At 42.1% G+C, this 21,890-nt stretch overlaps 8 protein-coding genes across 8 annotated transcripts; 6 read left to right on the forward strand and 2 right to left on the reverse strand.

The window, feature by feature from the left end:
• Positions 1-170: 170 nt before the first annotated feature.
• On the forward strand, positions 171-2,771 carry FA14DRAFT_183219 (alpha/beta-hydrolase; the record flags this gene model as incomplete). The annotated part of the gene is made up of 1 exon (XM_025501296.1): positions 171-2,771. One exon carries the CDS (start codon positions 171-173, stop codon positions 2,499-2,501), a length of 2,331 nt encoding a protein of 776 aa, XP_025357139.1. The 3' UTR covers positions 2,502-2,771.
• FA14DRAFT_7343 (alpha/beta-hydrolase) lies at positions 2,772-5,346 on the forward strand. The gene has a single exon (XM_025502793.1). The coding sequence runs from the start codon at positions 3,042-3,044 to the stop codon at positions 5,310-5,312; it is 2,271 nt and encodes a 756-aa protein (XP_025357140.1). The 5' UTR covers positions 2,772-3,041; the 3' UTR covers positions 5,313-5,346.
• Positions 5,347-5,552: 206 nt separating this feature from the next.
• Positions 5,553-8,327, forward strand: FA14DRAFT_159169 (uncharacterized protein). Its single transcript, XM_025498087.1, has one exon. The coding sequence runs from the start codon at positions 5,998-6,000 to the stop codon at positions 8,275-8,277; it is 2,280 nt and encodes a 759-aa protein (XP_025357141.1). The 5' UTR covers positions 5,553-5,997; the 3' UTR covers positions 8,278-8,327.
• Positions 8,328-9,051: 724 nt separating this feature from the next.
• Positions 9,052-11,316, forward strand: FA14DRAFT_176146 (uncharacterized protein; the record flags this gene model as incomplete). Its single annotated transcript, XM_025500645.1, has 1 exon — positions 9,052-11,316. The coding sequence occupies one exon, from the start codon at positions 9,052-9,054 to the stop codon at positions 11,314-11,316; it is 2,265 nt and encodes a 754-aa protein (XP_025357142.1).
• An 810-nt stretch (positions 11,317-12,126) lies between these two features.
• Positions 12,127-14,052, forward strand: FA14DRAFT_183221 (uncharacterized protein; the record flags this gene model as incomplete). Its single annotated transcript, XM_025501297.1, has 1 exon — positions 12,127-14,052. One exon carries the CDS (start codon positions 12,127-12,129, stop codon positions 14,050-14,052), a length of 1,926 nt encoding a protein of 641 aa, XP_025357143.1.
• A 245-nt stretch (positions 14,053-14,297) lies between these two features.
• FA14DRAFT_166373 (putative DLD2-D-lactate dehydrogenase) lies at positions 14,298-16,019 on the reverse strand (the record flags this gene model as incomplete). Its single annotated transcript, XM_025500025.1, has 2 exons — positions 14,298-15,833; positions 15,993-16,019. 2 exons carry the CDS (start codon positions 16,017-16,019, stop codon positions 14,358-14,360), a joined length of 1,503 nt encoding a protein of 500 aa, XP_025357144.1. The 3' UTR covers positions 14,298-14,357.
• Positions 16,020-16,240: 221 nt separating this feature from the next.
• FA14DRAFT_159171 (uncharacterized protein) lies at positions 16,241-18,161 on the forward strand. The gene has a single exon (XM_025498088.1). The coding sequence runs from the start codon at positions 16,356-16,358 to the stop codon at positions 18,036-18,038; it is 1,683 nt and encodes a 560-aa protein (XP_025357145.1). The 5' UTR covers positions 16,241-16,355; the 3' UTR covers positions 18,039-18,161.
• FA14DRAFT_183222 (P-loop containing nucleoside triphosphate hydrolase protein) lies at positions 18,123-21,647 on the reverse strand (the record flags this gene model as incomplete). Its single annotated transcript, XM_025501298.1, has 1 exon — positions 18,123-21,647. The coding sequence occupies one exon, from the start codon at positions 21,645-21,647 to the stop codon at positions 18,123-18,125; it is 3,525 nt and encodes a 1,174-aa protein (XP_025357146.1).
• Between the last annotated feature and the right edge of the window lie 243 nt (positions 21,648-21,890).

Here is a 21,890-nt window from a genome sequence, read left to right on the forward strand (position 1 = left end):
GCTCATATAGAAAAATGATTAGTGTATCAGCTGACTTCCGCCCAGTAAATGAGTTTTTTTTTTTTTTCGGTCCGTTACTGTGTAAAAGCTTGATACATAAGATTTCCTATGAAAGAAGTGACAGGAGCAAAACCGCTCCAACCTTCCGCTCAATATCATCCTTACCCATCATGAACAAAACCATCTTTTTGATTTTTCTAGTAGCCCAATTAGTCCATTTTGTCGCTGGATGGAATAAATTGCCCTATTGGAGTACAAAAGAGACGCCGTTCCCAAATGTAAGGCGGGTTAACAAGACATGGTCTTACCGTTCGGCAAAGGCAAACGGTAATGTTACTCTGAAAGATCCCTACTTTTGGCTTGAAGAACCGATTGACACACCTGAAGTGAAGCAATTCATTGATAGTGAGTTATCATTGACGGAGAAGTATATGGCCAAATGCAAAAATTACAATGCAATCAGCCAATCAATTCGTGATGTATACGATTATGACGAGTACGGTAAAATATATTATGGCTCCCTTCGAAACAGAAGTTCTTTTTACACATACACTCTAAGACTCGCAAATGAGAATCTTAGAACCTTCTACATTGCCTCGCCCGAGGAAATTGAAGCTGCAAAGCAAAACAATTTCGCAAAACCGCCTGGTAAAAAGTTCCTATCCGAATCATTGTTGAGCGAGAATGGTACAGCAACGATCAAACAATTCGCCTACTCAGACACAGGATTGTTTGTTTATTATGTGGTCGAAACTGATGCTTATGTCGGAACATGGTATGTACGTACTTTGGATTCTGTTTTGACGTCAGAAACTACCAAAAAAATCGTTCCTGGTGGCGATGGTCGAATGTCTGATGTTATTCCATCTTGTGACGGTGGATTCAGTTGGAACAATGTTACTAGTGGATTCTTTTACAGTCAGATTAATGACCCGCGAACGAGCAATACTACCGATGTCGGATCAAAGATTCGCTTCCATAAGATCGGAACGCCTTATGAGAAGGACATCACAATTGTGCAGCCAGATACTGATGCGGGAAACTATTGGAGTGTGGATACGAGCGATGATGGCAAATGGTTGGTGGTCTGGGGCTATTCGAGTGCGGACAGTCACGCGGTCGCTTATGCCACATGTCTTGCGGATCAAGAATTGTCCGAAAAGATGAAATGGTTTTCAGTTTCTCCCTCAAATGATTATATGCACGACTCAGTTGGCATCCTTGATGATTATTGGTATTTCAAGATTGACAAAGATGCCATCGATCATAAAGTCGTTAAAGTTAAATTAGATGCCAGCAAAGCACGTCAAGTGAGCAAATTGCGAGATTTGACGGATAGGCTTCCAATGATCGAAGTGATACCGACACGCAGAAATTCGGACCTTTACTTCACTTCTCCAATCGCCAAAAACAAAGCTGCTTTTGTCTATACGGAGAAAGGTCAATATGTTGTTTATATCTTCGAGCTAAGCACAGGTAAACAACTGCAAAAGCTTCAAACTGGTCAAGACGGAAATCTGAACGGTGTATACTCCACTGGATTTGGTAGCGATGTTTTAATCTTGAAATACTCCACCACCGTTTCACCATTCACATTCCATAGAATCAAGATTGATCAAAGTGACAAGGTTACTCAAGACACACTGTTGATCACGAAGGTAAAGAATTCGAATCCTGAAGATTATATAACGGAAGCACTTTCCGCAACCAGTGCTGATGGAACAAAGGTGCCTTATTTTATCATTTACAACAAGAAGCAAAAGAAACGAACTGGAACATTACCTTGCTGGCTTCACTTTTATGGATTTTATGGCTTTTTGGAAAATTTAAACTGGGAGGAAAAGATAGCATCATGGCTTTTTAACTACGAAGGTGTCGTTGCATTTGCGGGCGTTCGTGGTGGAGGTGATAATGGACAAGAATGGCACTTAGCTGGAGCCAGGAACAATCGACAAAAGACCTGGGATGATATCATTGCTGTCGCACAAGAAATGGTGAAGCAAAAAATCTGTGCGCCCGATAAAGTAATCGCTCACGGTTCTTCTGGTGGCGGTCTAGCCGCCACAGTAGCTGCACAAAAAGCACCTGTCAATACTTTTGGAGCAATTTTAGCAGACAGTGCTCCTGTGGATTGGCTCTCGCTCACCCGTTCCTTTGCAGGATCATTTCAAATTAGCGAATTTGGCGATCCTTATAATTCAACCGATTTTGATCAAATCATCAGTTGGGATCCATATTTGAATGTCAATCCTAAGAAGCCGATGCCGCCAATTTTGCTCACTACAGGAGGAACCGATGATATTGTATCTGCTTCTAACACTTTCAAGTTTTTGGCTTTAATTCAATATTCGTATCCCAACAGTACCAACCCGCTCCTCATGCAATTCTTGAGCCAAACCGGTCACAATACTCTGACTAATAATGTGGATATCGGGGTCAACTTGGCTGCACATCAACATTGTTTCCTTCAACTTGCTTTGGGCATACAAAGACGTAATTAAGGTACTCATCTTCACTTCTTTCTTGACTAATATAATCTTTTCCCTCGTGATTTACGCCAACCATGTTAACTTATAGTTCTAATTAAGTTTAAACGGTGTTTTTCTTTCTGAAGTCACATTTCTCGCTGAGAGTCGTGAAATGAGACAGCTTGCCACATCAAGAAGATCATATTCTCTCTTCATGAATAGAGATGACGCCTTCATAGAGAAATGTTTGCCAAATATACAAGTTTGTCAATTCCCATTACTGCGAGGTATGTGTGAGGTTTAATTATGCAACCGAAAGTTTATTAATTCTATTGAAATTGCGAAACTCCGCCTCTTCCGTATGCACAATTGCGCCACAACCTCTTAGGCAATCACATGAAAATTGACTCTTCGTCGATCTTCGGAAGAAAGTCAATCGAAGAGCAATGATGTCCAATTCACATAAAATGAGGCCTTTTCTTGTTGCATTCTTAAGAAACCACCCACCTGTCCTTCAGTCGGTCTTGTCATCACTCAAAGTATCACCATTCCTGCTCAGACAAATCCTCTACGATGCAGGTTCGAACCATCTACGCTCTTGTTGCTTTAGCTGTCCTCAACCTTGTTCAGTGTGTTTCGTTGAACAAGCGTGTGCAATCCAATGCGCCCGGCTGGGATCCACGATCGACACCATTCCCTCCCGTTCGCAGAGTAGATGCTGTGTTCCAATATCGCTCTGAAGCGGCAAAAGGCAATGTTTCAGTCCCCGATCCATACAATTGGTTTGAGAAATCCGATGCAAGTGACTTTATCCAAGCGCAACTTGCATTCACTAAGACGTATCTGAACAAATTGGAAGATTTGGATGCAATGCGCTCTGCCATCTCTGCAGCAAACTTTCCCAAATTTCGTCCACCAATCGCTTCTGGACCAAAGGATGATCCTACATACGTGTATTATTTCAATGAGGGTGGCTATTCACTAGGCTATCTGTATGTTGCCAAACAAAAAGATCTTGATGAAGCAGCAAAAACGCATTATGCAACTTTTCCTGGAAACGTTTTGATTGATGAAAGTCTATTAAACGGTGAACTTCTTTGGCTTCAACAACTTTCACCTGATGGAACAAAACTCTTGTATACAACAGTTGATGCAAAAACGTATGGCAACCAAAAATTATTCGTCCGAGATGTTTCTTCGCCTTTGATAGATAAAAGTAAACCAGCGCAAGAGGGTGGTTATGATCGTCATCCTGACAAGATCACTGATTTCCAAATTGGTACCGAAACATGGTCAGGCGACAGTAAAAGTTTCTTTTATACGGCAAGCGATACCTCAATCAAATACCACGTCTTGGGCACAGATGCAAAGGATGATATCGTCGTCGTTCAGCCAAATAAGGATAACAATGGTGGTTGGTGGGTTGAATTGAGTGATGATCAAAAGTTCCTATTGCTTTCTGGTCAATCGGACATTTTTGATGGTAGTCGATTTTATGTGGCTGCTCTTGATCAAGAAATTTCAGCTTCGATGAATTGGCTCTGCATTGCGCCTGATTATACCTTTGATTGGGATTATGCAACAAACGTTGGCAATGACTTTTATTTCAGAACAACAAAAGATGCTCCAAATCAACAGATCGTCCGCTTCGCCCTTGACTTTACAAAAGCTGCCAAGACTGATAATGGCTTCAACACTTTCACTCATGGTGCTGATTTTGTTGTTGTTATTCCTCAAAGGACAGATGCAAATCTAGCGCATTACATCACGTATGATAACGATAAGATTCTTGCTACTTACGAGAAGAATGATGTGTCGGAGTTCACTGCATACAGTCTAAAGACAGGAGTCAGCCTTCAATCCTTAGATTTGGGTATCTTGTCTACTTCCACCGAAACACATGGATACCCTCCTGGCATAGACGTTTACATGCAGGCTTCGTCCTTGAATACGCCTGCTCAACTTTACCACCTGAGATGGAACCGTGGAACAAGCAAGTTCACATCTGAACTCGTTTACCAACAAAAGAATAAAGCAATAGACCCAGCAAAGTATACTGTAGAACGTCAATGGGTTTCAAGCAAGTCAGGTGACGTCAAGATCCCAATCTTTGTTCTTTATCGTAAAGGCTTGAAGCTTGATGGCACGCATCCTGTGATCATCAACTTTTATGGTGCCTATGGATACATCCTCGAATCTTCTTACGATCCTCAGCATATGGCATTTGTGCGTAGTTACGATGCAGTGTATATTCTCGCGGCACCACGTGGTGGTGGGGAGTCAGGTGATGATTGGCATAAAGCAGGTCAATTGCAAAACAAACAAAACACGTTTGAAGACATCATCTCTGTTGCTCAATTTGCTATTGATCAGAAATGGACAAGTCCAGGAAAAGTGATCCTCGATGTTGAATCAGCAGGGGCTTCTGCAGCTGCAGCCATTGTTAATCAGGCACCCGAGGGATTGTTTGGTGCTTTCATTGGAACACGTGGGTTGTATGACATGTTGCGGTCCGATCAATCGTCAAATAAAGTTGCTCGGGCTCTCGAATATGGTTCACCTTCCGATCCTAAAGCTTTCGATTGGTTGCGCAAATATTCACCATTACAAAATATTGATCCTAAAAAAGCATATCCTACCATTCTCCTCTACCCTCCCCAAGGTGACGGAGGCAACGGTGGCGAGCCTTGGCACACTTACAAGTATGTCTCTGAGCTGCAACATGATTTACCCAACAATCCAAGCCCGATCTTATTAGGTAATGGCACTGATACGCAAGACGAACGTAGCGCAACTGCCTTTGCCCTGGCCGCGCATACAATCGGCCTCAAGTTGGTGAAATGATTCATAAAGAAATGTTTAATCATGAAATGCCATCTGCTTTCATCACCTCGTATACCTTGTGTGATCTCTAAGGACTTGTTCGTGGCGAGATAGAAAGAGCTCCAACGGCATCATAGTAAATCCTTGCGTAAGTTCGCTTATGGTCCATTGTTAGTGCATCGGGGAATTAGAAAATGAGAAACGCGGAGTGAACCTGAATTACGCGTACGGATTATAACTTTATCCTTGACTACATGCACTCTCTCGATTGAAAGGTTAATGACCCTACAATGGTCAAGCAAAAGAATTCCGATACCCATAAATTTTCACTTCTGACAGTCTGACAAGCCCGGTTTCCTTTTTTAATGGCCGCTGTCTAACGCCCTCATTTCATCGTCATGCATCATTGCGCCTTTATCAAGCTTTCCAGTGTCCTTTAGAAGATGGTGCAATGGAACGGCTCCGCACTATGATCGCTACCCGGGTAAAAACAAATTTGAGGAGGAAGTGATCCCGAAATCAGTTTAACCCGCAAATTACGCTTTGCTGCTGTCCGATGGGAGAACGAAATTAAATATGAAGAAATTTCAAGTGCCATTCCGTAAGTCAAGCCCCTTAGAAAGACATATAAGCAAGCCTTTCACCTCCTTTTGAAAATCATCAGCATCATCGTCTCCATTTGATCTCTCTTCCATCCTCAGTTGCTATGATCAAGTATCATTCAAAGAAATTCCTCTCGACTGCGACTGTTGCTTTTACCATTTTTGCTGTTGTTCATTGTGCTTCACTCAGCAAGCGCGTTCAGTCTAATGCACCTGGCTGGGATCCTCACTCAACGCCTTTCCCTGCTGTTCGCCGTGGAGATGTGGTATTCCAGTACCGTTCTGAAGCTGCAAAGGGCAACGTCTCAGTTCCTGATCCATATAACTGGCTTGAAAATTCAGATGTAAGCAGTTTCAAGCAAGCTCAACTTGCATTTACCAAGACATACTTGGACAAGTTGGAAGATTTGGATGTCATCCGTTCTGCAATCAAGGATGCAGACTCATACACTCCACTTTATGCACCAAGACCTTATGGTCCTAAAGATGACCTGTCGTACCTGTACGATTTCAAAGAAAAAGGTGCAGCGTATTCCCGCTCTTACATTGCTAAACAAAAAGATCTGGATGATGCTGCTCGTACCAAATTTGCAACTTTGCCAGGCAAAGTTTTGATTGATGACAGCCTTTTAGGTGGTAAGATCACTTGGCAACAACAAATTTCTCCCGATGGCACAAAAGTATTGTACAGTATCGTCGATCCGGATACATATGCAAATATCAAGCTATTTGTTCGTGATGTATCCAATCCTTTAACTGACAAATCACAAAAGATCCAAGAAGGCGGATATGGTCATTACCCTGACGTCGTCTCCAATATTCATGCCAGTACTGAGTCATGGTCAGGTGACAGTAAAAGCTTCTTTTATTCTGACTCTGATGGTAATGTTCGCTATCATGTTCTAGGTACGGAAGTCAAGGATGATCCTGTGTTAGTCAAGCCAAACACGGATAGTGAAGGTTTTTGGTGGTCGAAAATTTCGGATGATCAACGATACGTTTTCGTGACCGGTGTAGCAGATTCATTTGATGGAAGAAAGATGTATGCTGCTTCTCTTGACCAAAAAATTTCCGGTCCGATCAAATGGGTTCCTATCTCAACCGATTATGATTTCTCTTGGAACTATGTAGCAAGCGTCGGCGATGATCTTTATTTTGAAACAACAAAGGATGCACCAAATCATCAAATTGTTCGAATTACACTTGATTTCAGCAAAGCAGTTCTGACGGATGATTTCAATACCTTCACCCAGGGTGCTGAATCTGTGACAGCTATTCTTCAAAGGCCTGATGCGAAGATGACAAATCTCGCGTCGTATGATAATGACAAGATTTTGATTACCTACGAAAAGGATGACGCTGTCGAGCTGATCGCTTTCAGTCTCACAACCGGTGCTCAACTTCAACAAGTAGCGTTGGATACACCTTCAACATCAGTCTCACTGCAAGCCTTTCCATCAAGCACAGACGCTTACGTGCAACTTGATTCTCTCAGTTCACCAAGTAATCTGTATCATCTTAAGTGGGATCACGCCAAAAACCGTTTCTCCTCTCAATTGGCATACCAACAATTAGATGGAGTAATTGATCCGAATAAGTACGTCGTCGAACGTCAAATGGCACCAAGCAAGACAGGAAATGATGAAATTCCATTCTATGTCCTTCATCGTAAAGATATGAAGCTTGATGGCTCTCATCCTGTGATTATCAATTTCTATGGTGCTTATGGATTCAATTGGCAATCAGGCTATGATGCACAACATTTTGCATTTGTGCATCTCTACAATGCTGTTTACATCCTTGCTGCTCCACGCGGTGGAGGTGACAAGGGTGAAGATTGGCATAGGGCTGGAATGTTGAACAATAAACAGAACACCTTTGATGACATTATCTCAGTTGCTCAATATGCAATCGATCAGAAATGGACAAGTCCCGGCAAATTGATCCTCGACGTTCAATATGCTGGAGCAACAGCATCTGCTGCAATTGTCAATCAAGCACCCGAAGGTTTGTTTGGTGCTTACATTGGCTTTAGCGGTATTTACGATTTACTACGTTTAGATCGATCAACTGACAAGGCCGTTCGTATTGCTGAATATGGTGATCCTTCTGATCCAAAAGCTTTTGACTGGTTGCGCAAATTCTCACCTTTGCACAACATTGATTCTCACAAAGCGTATCCGACGATTCTCATTTATCCACCTGCTGATGGTGGCGCGATCGAGCCATGGCACATTTACAAGTACATTTCTGAATTGCAATATCAATTACCCAACAATCCAAATCCACTTTTGTTAGGTAACGCCAACGATACACAAGAAGATCGTAGTGTTATTGCATTTGGCCTTGCTGCTCATACGATTGGCTTTAAACGTGCAAATTGATTCATAGGCGAATGTATTGAATGCAATTAATTCATCATACTTTAATATCCAAACTTCCTTCGTTGAGATTCCGTGCCTTAATTTCGACTAGATTGCGTGCTCAATAGCGGAATTTGCCTTGCCGTATGCTCATAAGCTGATCATGTGGAAAGCAATACTGATCTTTTTCTCATTCATGCTGCCTCTCCCGTTTCATCAAAAGCTCACTTATGTGACAAAGTGGCGTTTTTGTCATGAATAGCATATCATTGAGTTATTATCGGTCTTAGAAATAAGACTTTGACTTATACAACGCTTGTTAGTCAGCATTTTAAGAATCCGACAAAATGTGATATAATGTAGGTTTCAAATAACTTAATTACAGTCTTCTCTTCTTCTGCTTTTCTCAGACAAGCATACCGCTTTATCCTTATGCACGATTGCGCCTTCTCCAGCTTTAAGAGTCCGACAGAAGACAGTGCATTGTAAGGTTCCGTGCAATACTCACCACCATATAGGTTCTCTTTTTAAGGCACCTGTAAGGAAAGAGTGATTCCGAAATGAAAACAGCCTTACATATCATACATAGCTGCTTTCCGTTGGTAGAAAAATGAAAATGTGACAATTCGAAAGTTGTCGTATTACATGATTTTGGAAAAGACTTAAAAGGCGGCTCTTTTTTGGTCCTTTCCCCACTCACTGCAGAGAGCACACCAACAGTGCCCTTCCCACTCAATCCTCTCTCTGTCGTACCAGCAAGCACCCCCACTCATCTTTCCATCAAATCCATTCGCAATGCAGCTCATTCTGCTCTGTGCTGCAATTGCTTTGGTATTTATTTCCACTGTCGAAAGCGTCCCGTTCAGCAAACGTTCCCAAGTCAATGCTCCAGGTTGGGATCCACGTTCGACGCCGTTTCCACCAGTTCGACGTGGAAATGAGGTATTTCAATATCGTTCCTATGAAGCGAAAGGCAATGTTTCAGTTCCTGATCCGTACAATTGGTTTGAATCAGGAGATGCTGGCGATTTCGTCAATTCGCAAGTTGCTTTTTCCAAGACTTATTTGGATAAATTGGAAGATGTAGACGCCATGCGTTCTGCAATCAAAGATGTTGATTCACGTACCACACTTACAAGTGCTTCTGCATTCGGTCCCAAAGATGATCCAACTTATTTGTACTATTTCATGGAAGCAGGATCGACCTTTTGGGTATCTTACATTGCCAAACAAAAAGATATGGATGATGCTGCTCGTACTAAATATGCGAATTTACCGGGCAAGGCTTTGATCGATGATAGCCTTTTGGGCGGCAAGGTCTCTTTTCGACAACAAATCTCTCCTGATGGCACAAAGGTTTTATACAGCGTTGCCGATCCAGGTACATGGGAAAATGTCCAGATCTATGTTCGTGACATTTCCAAACCTTTGACTGACAAATCACAAAAGGTTCAATTGGGAGGAAATGGTCATTATCCAGACGTTATCGATAACATTCAAGGGGGTTCCGAATCATGGTCAGGAGACAGCAAAAGCTTCTTCTATTCTAGCTCTGATGGATCTGTTCGTTATCACGTCTTAGGCACGAATGCCAAAGATGATCCTGTCGTGGTCAAGCCAAACACAGAGAAGGGCGGCGTTTGGTGGGCACAACTTTCAGACGATAATCAATACATTATTGTGTATGGTCAAGCAAAATCCCCTGATACTAGGCGTGCATATATCGCCTCACTTGATCAACAAATTTCTGGACCGATCAAATGGCTCGCGATCGCAGCCGATGATACCTATTTCGTACAGCTTGCAGCTAATAGTGGGCAAGTTTTCTACTTCAGGACTTCTAAGGGTGCACCAAATCATAAGATTGCTCGTTTTGATCTGGATTTTTCCAAAGCCATCCAAACTGATGATTTGAAAAGTCTCACGCAAATCGTTCAAGAAGTAACAGTAGTTCCTGAAAATCCAGATGCAAAGCTTTCAGAGTTTGTCTCTTATGATACTGACAAGATCTTTATTGTTTTCACAAAGGGTGATGCAGCGCAATATATCGCCTTTGATCTCAAAACTGGAGCTCGCCTTCAAGAAGTACTGTTGAACACAATATCAAATTCGGCATACTGTGATGGCTTTGCGTTTGGTAAAGATGTTTATGTCACAGTTAACACCCTCAACGCGCCCCAACAGTTCTATCATCTAAAGTGGAACTCTGCCACAAATGCATTCACCTCTGAGCTGGCATACCAACAAAAAACTAAAGTCATCGATCCGGACAACTACATCGTTGAGCGTCAATGGGTTCCAAGCAAGACCGGCGATGTCAAAATTCCTATTTATATCCTCCATCGTAAAGGTCTGAAGTTGGACGGCTCTCACCCCGTTATTATCGACTTCAACGGTGCATATGGATACAAAACTGAAACTTACTTTAATGCTAATCGTTATGCATTCGTGAGAAGTTACGATGCGGTCTATATTCTGGCTGCCCCTCGTGGTGGTGGTGAATTGGGGGACAACTGGCACAAGTCTGGGCAATTGGACAACAAGCAAAATACTTTTGATGATATCCTTGCGGTCACCAATTATGCAGTCGATCAAAAATGGACACAACCTGGTAAAGTGATTTTCCAAGTGTCATATTCCGGCGTCTTGGCAGCAGCAGCGGTTATCAACCAAGCACCTGAAGGTTTGATTGGTGCCTATATTGCAACAATTGGAGTCTTTGATATGTTACGATCTGATCAATCAAAGGATAAAGATGCACGTGCTGCTGAATATGGTTCACCTTCCGATCCAAAGGCATTTGATTGGTTACGCAAATATTCGCCTTTGCAAAACATTGATCCCAAGAAGACTTATCCCACCATCTTGGTTTACCCTCCCACTGACGATTCTTCAGCCGAGCCATGGCATACCTACAAGTACATCTCTGAATTGCAATTCGAATTACCCAACAATCCCAACCCGATCTTGTTGGGCAACAGTACCGATTCAGATGATGATCGTAGTGCTACGGCACTTGCCCTTGCTGCGCATGCTCTTGGCTTTAAACGTGTACAATGATCTCTATGAATGAATGATCTACTGAATGTCTTTTGTGTAGTATTTGATCCACATGCTGATAGGAGACTTCACTTCCATCACAGTAATGACAAAAGATTATATATCATTCATAGGAACTTATCCGATTCACTTTATGATTAGATAAGCAATCTCGATAGCGCAAACTTAACGCTCCAGCACGTCATCCAACGGCTATGCGCTTAACCTCGCGCGCTTAAACGGTCAAGGCAGCCCAGGAGTGATGATGCAAAGAGAAGATCTTAAAAAACGTCTTTCCCTTTAGCAGATGTCGTGATTGCATCTTTTTAACTTAAAATTTCAATTCATATCCGGGGTTGTCCTTTAAATCACATATCCGTGCATTCGTACGAATGATTGTACACTGTCAAAGTGACTAAAGAAGTTTATTCCCTTTGGTGTGAAATCTCTTTCTTTAACGGCAAGCTACAATTCACCATCACGCCATCCCTAACTTATCAAGGGAAAACGCTTTGACCACAAAGGTCATTTTGCTCATTCACACTCAATTCTTTACTCAGATTGAAAGTTGTTCTTCGGTATAGAATCCACTAAGACAGTAATTATGACACATCTTTGCAGACATACAAACGTTGTCACTAATTTAATCGCAACGGCAATTGAGCGCCATAAGATCTGTACCGATATGTTTCGGGCTTTGATTGATTATTGCACAATTCTTGACCGAGTAAAGAAGAATATATAAATTAATTCAAATTTTTCGTCTTTCTCTTCCTTTCCCTCTTTCAATATCATTTTATTCACCCCTCCCCCCTTCTCGCAAACCTGATCATGAGCGATACCTCTATTCCTGCCCCACTAAGTCAAGGCTGGGGCTATGGGGTCACCGTCGGTTTCGGCCTAGCGTTCGCGATCGGGATGATGGGAATTACCGAAGCTTTAAAGCGATCAACAGGTGAAAATAATCGTCATTTTGAAACATTTGCTGTTGCGGGTCGGAAGATTGGAACAGGCTTGACGGCAACCGCAGTTATAAGTTCTTGGGCTTGGTCAACTGCTTTACTAAGTTCTTCCGCAATCACCTACAATTATGGTGTTGCAGGTGCTTATTGGTTCGCTGCTGGATGTTTAGTACAAATTTGCTTTTTCGCCTTGATCGCAATTCAGTCAAAACGAAGAACACCACATGCTCATACAGTTTTGGAAGTCGTTCGTGCACGTTATGGAACGAGTGCTCATCTCGTATACATGGTTTTATGTCTTATTACCAACATTATCGCTTATGTCAACATGTCATTAGGTGCTTCAGCTGCAATTTCTGCTTTAACGGGAATGAATACGGTTGCTGCGATCTTTTTATTACCCGTTGGTGTTTGTTTGTATACGATCACTGGTGGTTTACGTGCAACCTTTATCACCGATTATCTACACACTGTTGCACTTTTGATCATCTGCATCTACTTGATCATCAAAGCTTTAACAACGGAAGCCGTCGGATCGGTCGATAACCTTTGGCGTATGGTTCAAGAAGCTGCCAAGATTGCACCCGTTAAGGGAAATCATAATGGATCATATCTCACCATGACAAGTCAAGATGCAATCGCTTTTGGAACATTGCATACTTTGGGTAACTTTGGTTTGGTATTGTTGGATTCATCTTATTGGCAAAAAGCTTTCTCGGCAGATGTTACGGCAGCCGCTCCAGGTTATATCTTGGGAGGAACGTTGTACTTTGGTATTCCTTGGGCTTTGGGTACCGTTGCAGGTTTGGCAGGATTAGCACTACAATATACCCAATCACCCTTTTGGCCCGTTCATGGTCGTGGCTTAAGTGAAAGGGAAAACGCCGACGGTTTGGTGTTGCCTTATGTCGGCCTAGCAACAACTGGTTCAGCAGGTGCGGTTGCGGTTGTGATTGTGATCTTTATGGCCTGTACTTCAACGATCAGTGCTCAAATCGTTGCCGTTTCGAGTATTATTTCCTCCGATGTTTTCCACACATACATCAAAAAGAACGCAAGTGAAAGAGCAATCATCAACGTTTCACGTGCTGCTTGTGTTGGTTTCGCTCTGGTCGGAAGTGCAGTCAGTGTAGCATTCTATTATGCCGGTCTTTCCCTAACTTGGACACTGTACTTCTTGGGTGTGATCACAACGCCTGGAATGGTTACAATCAGCTTAACAGTTTTGTGGGATCGTCAAACAAAAGCAGCTGCAATCATTTCACCTTTGGTTGGATTAGCATGCGGTTTAACCGTTTGGATCACAACTTCATGGCATTACGGTAATGGAGTGATTGATGTCACCACAACTGGTGCTTTGATCCCATGCATGTACGGAAATATTGCCTCCGCATTCGTTCCAATGATCCTTTCACCTTTTATCTCACTCGTCTTCCCTGGAGAACGTTTCTCTTGGGACAAATTTAACGCAATCAAACTTATCAGCGATTCAGAAAGTGCTCAATCAGCCGTCGAAAAAGAAGTCGATCACTTTACTCCTGAACAAATTTCTTACATGGACAAGATGAGCAAGATTGCCGGTATCTTGGGAGTGGTCTTCTTCTTGGCACTCTGGGTGATCTGGCCTTATATAATGTATGGATCTCATTACGAGTTCTCTCTGCCATTCTTCCGTGGTTGGATCGTGGTATCAATCATTTGGATCTTTGCCGCCCTCCTTATCGTAACATTTTTACCTCCAATCGAAGGTCGTAGATCAATCTACTACACAATCATTGGTCAAAAGGAAAATTGACGGGCAAACAAGCTCATCAAGTTCGTGGTGCAGCACCAAACGATCTCAAAGATGTTGAAGGTAAAGAACGCTTACCCGAATCACCCGTTGAAGAAGGAGCTAGCGGTGAAGGATCTCCTTCTTTGTAGCCTTATCTTCTATAATTAGTCTACTAGACCTGTCAAGTCCCTTTATCTTATATCCTATTCAACTTTATTGTATGTAGCACATACGCTTTTTCTGGTATAGAGATTCACAAAAATGATCATCATGATTAGTAAGATTGAAAATTGATTTCTGGTCTAACAATACAAAGAGGCATTCATTTATTTATCGGACGGTAGATATTTGTACGGGTTGAGTAGATTCTCTGGGTCGAATAAATGTTTGATGTCTTTCATGATTGCTACTGAAGCAGGTGATTTCGAGTAACCGATCTTCTCTCCTTTCATCCTTCCCAGTCCATGTTCAGCAGAAATGGATCCGTTAACTTTCGCTAGCCATTCATAAATGTATGGTTCGATGACTTCTTCGACAGCAGGATCGAATTTATCTGCGATGATGTTGATATGCAAATTACCGTCTCCGATATGTCCATATCCGACCACCTCCTTCACCTTGTTGCCCATCAATCCATGTTTGTCCAATCGAGAACGCATATCTTCCACCAATTCGTTCATCAATTCAACTGGCATACTAACGTCATATTTGTATGTGCTGCCTAGCTTTCCTGCTGCTTCTGGAATAGACTCTCTCAATGCCCATAGCGATTGCACTTGTGTTTCATCTTGTGCCAGTACACCATCCACGATTGCACTGGATTCCATCAATTCTTCCAACAATTCGTTCACTTTTTCGTCATCGTGCTCTTTCTTGCTTCCACTTGTTTCGATCAGGACGTAGAAAGGATGCTTGTCTTGGAACGGATCCTTGACACCGGCAGTCGCATGTGCTTTCACCATTTCCAAACTTTGATTATCAAAGAACTCAAAGGCGGACAGAATTTCTCCACAGTGTGCTTTGACCTTCGAAAAGACGTTTTGAACAGCTTCGAAACTATCCACAGCAAAGACGGCAACATTAAAGGCACTTGGTCTTCTGGGCGTAATGATTGATACACCGGTAATTAGTCCGATCGTACCTTCGCTACCGATGAATAGTTGCTTGAGATCGAAACCGGTATTGTCTTTTCTCAGCGTCGACAAGCCATCTAGAACGGTTCCATTGGGCAGTACTACTTCGAGTCCAAGCACGTTTCCGTGTAAGCTTCCATAGCGTAAGAATCGCAAACCACCTGCATTTGTGGCAACATTTCCACCAATTTGACAGCTACCCTTGGCCCCCAAATCCAATGGCATCATGTATCCCTTTTCGGCAATATGGTTGTCTAGTGATTCCAAGATGCAGCCTGCATCGCAAACAAGCGTTCCACTGATCTCATTGAAAGATCGAATTTTGTTCATTGCTCCTAGATTGATGATCACTTCGTCCAAAACAGGAACACCTCCTCCTACTAAGCCTGTATTTCCACCTTGTGGCACTACTGCCAATTTGCGTTCGAAGCAATACTTCATAATTTCTGAAACTTCTTGGGTCGTTTTTGGTTTAAGAACGCAAACTGATTGTCCATGATATTTGTTCATCCAATCATTGTTGAACAAATCCAATTCCGAAGCATCGACTGGTTTTGGTCCTTTTGAGGTTTTCAGTGTGGTCAACAAAGATGTTTCTGGAGTGGACAAGATAGAAGCGAACTTTTCAACATCTTTTTCCTCTAATTTATTGTGAGATGCATGCTTTTGCTGTACTTCCGTTGCCAATCCACGAAAGAATGATGGCAAATTGGCAACTTGAGAAGCAACTCCGGTGGAGTGAAGAGAGGTTGAGATTGAAGGTGTTGCATATGCGACTCTAGATGGTACGCCTGAAAGATGTACGAATGACCTTCTATTTGCCCTTACTAATTGTGCAGCCCTTCTATGCAACATGATAATGATCTACTGGGTGAGGTTGGTGGTGGTGACTAGCAAAGGGTCACTCTTTTTCTCAAAATTACCTTGTATGCATGCATGTCTTTATCGGATTTGAAATTAAGCTAAATCCGAAAAGAAGTGGGCCTAACTGTTATTGATTGCCACACGTGAAGGAACGCGAATAAAAAATAAAGGCCTGTCCGCGTTAAGGATAGAATGGATGTTGTGCCCTGCAGTGTGTATCAGTTCAACACTTCTTATTCCAGAAAGACACACTCAGCCAAAGTTAGGAACAATGAGTGGAGTAAATGATGGCAATAAGCAGCATTAAGTTCCCCTCCACCAACATCAATGAGTGCACTTGGTGCAACACGAAGGCCAAGAGCCGTATTCGGGAGAAGAGGAAGGGGAGCAAAGCAAAGCATACGATCACAACATGCTGCTTCTGAAAGTGACACCGAATCATCCTCCTCCTCTGCTCAAAGTGATGTAGAGCATATATCATCATCTAAGGAGAATCTGCCCAATTCTGCCTCTATACCCCAATCAACCAAAGGCAAAGGAAAAGCAACTCAAACTGTTGCTCATGCTCGCAAGCCAATGCAGTCAAGACCTAACGGAGCAAAGCCAAAGGGACAGTCAAACGTCATTTGTATCTCTTCAGATAGCGAAAGTGAAGAGGAAGATGAAAGCCTCGACGCCATTCGATCGCCACAAAAGCGCATAAATAGAAGAAGGGGCACCACATCTCGGCCAATCGTGATCGCCTCTTCAGCTTCATCCAGCACTTCCTCAGATGAGGCAGAAACTTCTATACAGAATCAAGACGGAGATTTGAGCGGCATTACGAATCAGCTTCAAAGCTTACTTCAGATAAAAGATACCCGAGATACAGAACCACTCACCACTTTGCTATCAGTGTGCAATCAAAAAGCACCGCAAAGGTTTGATGACTGCTTAGACGAGATGGAAAAACAAGGAAATGGATCGAAATGGAAAAAGATCGGTGAGGCTACCTATTCGGAAGTGTTTGGTTTGGCAAATTCTGGCATGGTACTCAAAGTGATCCCTCTAGCATACAAAGGAGATCAAATCGAACAATCTGACCTGGAAACATCTATAGCCGAAAGCGAATCAAATATACCCGAACAGTCACAGCTGGCCGATCTACAAAGAGAAATTGAGATGACACGTGGCGTAAGTGATGCCAATGAAGCATTTGTCAAAATTCATCGGGCTTCTATTGTACGTGGAACATATTCTGATCGACTGTTACGTGCATGGGATCAACGTGTGAAACAAAAGTCCGATCAAAACGCCAGACCGGATCGCTTTGAGGATGATCAGCTTTATGGTCTCTTGTTATTATCCGATGGAGGCAAAGATCTTGAGTCATTCGTTCTGCCATCCTGGTCACAAGCTGCAAGCGTGTTTGCGCAAGTCGTCCAAGCAATAGCTGAAGCTGAACAGAAGTGTGAATTTGAACATAGAGATCTTCATTGGGGGAATATTGTGATCAAAGAAATCACGCAAGGCAGACATGGCAGAAGAGATATTTTAGACATTAAAAGGATCCTCTCTCCCAAATGGTCCGGTGTTCAGGCTACGATTATCGATTTTACACTTTCACGTGCATGTTTCGAGGAGAACAACATCATCGCACTTGATATGGACGATGAAGCATTCTTTAATGGAAAAGGTGATATTCAATTTGAAGTGTATCGACAAATGCGTAAAGTTACCAACGATGATTGGCAGCAGTATTACCCGCTCACAAATGTCCTGTGGTTGCATTACCTTTTGCGAAAGATCATGAACGACAAAAAGCTGAAGAGACTGGCAGAGGGAGCTGATTCAACTTCAGACAAGATAGAAATCGGCACAGAAGCTACTTGTTATGAGCTTTTATCTACTGTGCTTAAAGTTTTGGACGCAGAGGAAAAAGAAAGCCGAACTGGTACGCACGTAAAAGACGCTGCTTCTCTATTCGACCTCATGACCACAACACTCACTGGATCAAACGATTCATTCTGATCAAATCTTGGAAAGGTAGCAATGTACATAGTGGTGTCAAGATTGTAGGCATATAGACGCATGTGGAATGTATGGTTGTATCTGTTAAGTTGTGTTGTTATCTTTAATTGGATCTTTCAAGCGGTGAATGAGAACTTCATCGCCAAATGCAGTATCTTGAGCACAACTTGGCGATAAAAGTATATATTGCTGGCTAGCATCCGCTTTCGCTGCTTCGGCGAGTAAATTGGTGGATATTCGACGATTAACGGCGTCCATAAAAACATCATATTCGTCCAAACAACGAAGCGGACTTCCAATGGTTTCCCAAAGTGAAAGCAGAAAGCAAATTGTACTGAACGATTTCTCACCTCCTGACAACATTTGCGCATCTTTATGACCATCTTCGGCGACCATTGCAGTGTCTATTTTATAGAACCTCAGACGAAGCTCTTCTTTTGAATGATCAAAGTCAAGCTTTCCTTCGAAGTTACGCTTTCTCAGATAGACTTGAAACAAAACTTTAGCCTTCAAAGTCAAGTGCTGTCGAAACCAAAACCATTTTCTCACACGAGCACGTAAAGCCTGTCTTAGCACTTCCGTAAAAGCTTTGAAATCCTTCGTTTCTTCTACTGCTTTGACATAAGCAGCCTCTTTGCTTTTCACTTGACGTACGAGAGCTTCTACATCTGTACCAGATTGTGAAGGTATACGATTTAGCTCTGCTTTTGTTTTATCAATCAAGGCTTGATATTCCGTCGTCGTCAAAATCTCATCTGTGCCTTCCTTTCTTCGTGAAGGAATTTCATCGCAGTATTCTTTTGCATCATTTAGGATTTTCTTGTAATTGTTTTGAAGGAGGCGTAATCTTAGATCTTTTTCTTCCACTTCTGCGGTTTTTACTGCTAGCTTTCTCTTCAGTATGGCTGACTTACCGTCTAGTTCTACCTTTCTCTGATTTACAGACTGCGATGCAGCTATACGTTCGTCTTGTTCTGCTTCTTTAGTCCTGCGAAGGCGAATGGTATCTTCCTTTTTCTCGATTAAGCGCTTGAACTCCTCCTCAAAGGTATTCTTCCTCGTACGGTACTCTTGTAACTGCTTGGAAAGGTCGTCGCGAGACTTTTCGTATTCGATTTGTGTTTCCCTTAATACAGTAATATTTATCGATTGATCTTGCTGTAAATCAGTGCTAATCCATTCTTCTTCGTTGCGTTTACGTAACAATTGCTTCTTCAGCTCCTTGAGTTGGCCACGTGCTTCATGATCATCTTTTTGCAGCTGATATAGTCTTTTTTCAATCTTCTGTTTGATCTGTGTTATATCTTCTAGTTCAAGTTTCTGCTCAGATTCTCGATGAATGGCTTTGTTTAATTGTTCGTCTATATCAGTTGAAAGACGTGGTGGCCCTCTGAAAGGCATAAGCGTCGTTGAGCTACTACCTGCTTTACTTGATTTGACACAGAAGAGATCAAGGGAATATGCCAATTTCACGTTTTTCGGCCGTTCTCGTAGAAGATTATCACCCTCTACCCGCCTTCTTATTAAAGCAAATCGCTCGATATGCTCCATATTGATCAATTGACGTTTAATGAACTCATCTTTGATGTCCAGCACTCGTAAAATAGTAAGAATACTGCCTTCTGGCTCTCCGGAAGAGTAATCAAACAGTTCATCCGATCCAGTAATGATTGTAAGATTTGTGCATTGAGCTTGATCTTTAAATTTCATTAAGAGATCTTTATCGTCAGGATTGGTAACGCAAAAAGCATTGAGATGTTGACCAAGAACACTTTCTAACACGGGTGACCATTCCTTGTATTCATCAATTATCTTGATATATAGACCAATAGGACCAATAGGCTTAGCATGCCATCTTTTTTCAGCGTTGACCAGGTCTACCAATTGCGTAATGCCGCGGCCATATACCGAAAAACGATTAAACTTTGCGCTTTTTAATTCTTGGATTTGTGACGTAAGATCCTTTAACTTTTCCGAAAAGTCACCGTGGCGAATGTCTGAATCTTTCTTTTTTTGTTGATTTAACATCACAGCTTCTTCAATATTTTCAAGACGATTTTCTGCTTCCGTAATTTGGTTTCTGATACTTTCATATTCTCTTTTCACTTGTTCGTGTCGATCGAGCTGTGCGTTTCTCCTTGAATCAGGTGTCCCGGCAGAGTCTCTTTCTTCTTTTTCAATACGTTCAGCTGTATCTTTAATATGCGATTCAATTTGCTCATATTGCTGTTCAAGCATTTGTGAAGATTGGTCAATTTTGTTGGAATCACTTCTGATAGAACGAATTTCTTGTTCTACTTCTCCAAGCTCAATTTGCAATTTTTTCTTCTCATAATCTAGCTCAGTACTTTCTTGTTGTAACGTTTCTTTCTCTTCTTCGCAATCGGCTAGATCCCTTGAACACTCTGCTGAATCGGCTTCGAGGGTATTGTGTTCAAGCTTACTGCGTTCCAGACTAAGCGCAGCATCACTCAACTCTTTCTCACTATCTCGTACTTGTGACCACACGAATTCATTGTTTAGCTGCTGTAGCTCGTTCTTTATACTTAAAGCAGCCTCGAGCGTTTTATACGTTTCTTTGTCACTTGCTAGCTTTGCTTTCAGACTTTCTAATTCTTCCTTCTTTTGACGTAGTAACACGATAATACGATCGATATAAAGTTTGATAAGATTGTAGTCATCTGAAAGTTGCTTCAATTGCGTACCCTTGATAAAGAATTCGTATAATTGTTTAGGACCAGCGCTAGTGAGAAACTTGCGGGCAGTATCCTGGTTGAGAACGTGTAAAGGATTGTCCACCTGAATACAAAAGTGTTCGCACATTTTGTCAACTTCTTCTCGTTTTATAGATACTGTTTTACCATTGTCATTCTTAAGCTTCCATGTTACTCCTCCTTCTGCTTTGATAATACGCTCAACAATAATTGCTTCACCAAAGACATCTCCCTGAAATGCGTCTACGCCTTTGTTTGTGATTGTAATCTCAATAACAGCCTGAGATTTTCCCTCTTTGATAAAAGACTTAAGAGAATTTGCTCTAGATGTTGAAGTGGCATTGGCACCTAAAGCAATCACGATTGCAGTCAGTACCGCACTTTTCCCGCTGCCATTGTGACCGATGATAAGGTTCAGTCGTGGTCCTAGATCCACTGTTAGGTTTTCATGACACATGAAGTTGACCATCTTTACTCGTTCAATAATACCCGCAGTTTTCCTTTCAGCATATTGTTCCCCGTCACATCTCGCTATCGCATCTGGCCCTTGGTAACCATTGTCACTATCGACTAACATGCTTTCCTCTTGCTTTATCGATAAATCGTTAAAACCGAATGTAAGGCTTCGAGCGCGTTGAGCAGCAGGAGTGGAATTTCTAGTTGTTTGTGAATGAGAATCTCTTGCAGTCTCCTGCTCATTATCGCAATGTAATCTTTCACTCAATTGAGGAGTCTGACTTTCGCTTTGCTTGATTGTCATTCCATTCAAGCTCAATGTCAAACTTTTGGCTCGCTTTGAGAAGGATAATGCTTCTGAACCTGCACGTGAGCTTGAAAAGTCCACGGTGTCCAGCTCATCCGTCTCTTCCCTTGGTCTTTTAAATCCTGCTGACATTATTCAGAATGGATGTATCAATTGCAAAGCTTTTCTCGAGAGTGATGTGATCGAAAAGATGGTTTCCAGTAAAAGATAACATAGACGTATATAGGAAGACAATTTATGATTAGGGTCATGATGTACCAAAAAAAGGAGGCCAAAGCGGCGCCACCACTCAGGACAAGATCTTGATGCAGGGCAAACATGCTCACCGTTTGCTCTTCTTAAGTGTCGAATGAGCATTAAAAACGAACTATAAAA

Source organism: Meira miltonrushii (genome assembly GCF_003144205.1).
Source record: "Meira miltonrushii strain MCA 3882 unplaced genomic scaffold FA14scaffold_1, whole genome shotgun sequence".
Classification (NCBI taxonomy): Eukaryota; Fungi; Basidiomycota; class Exobasidiomycetes; order Exobasidiales; family Brachybasidiaceae; genus Meira; species Meira miltonrushii.

Bases quoted from the DNA above. Each gene is read 5' to 3' on its own strand.
- FA14DRAFT_7343 (XM_025502793.1), top strand. From the start codon at position 3,042: ATGCAGGTTCGAACCATCTACGCTCTTGTTGCTTTAGCTGTCCTCAAC.
- FA14DRAFT_159171 (XM_025498088.1), top strand. From the start codon at position 16,356: ATGAGTGCACTTGGTGCAACACGAAGGCCAAGAGCCGTATTCGGGAGA.
- FA14DRAFT_159169 (XM_025498087.1), top strand. From the start codon at position 5,998: ATGATCAAGTATCATTCAAAGAAATTCCTCTCGACTGCGACTGTTGCT.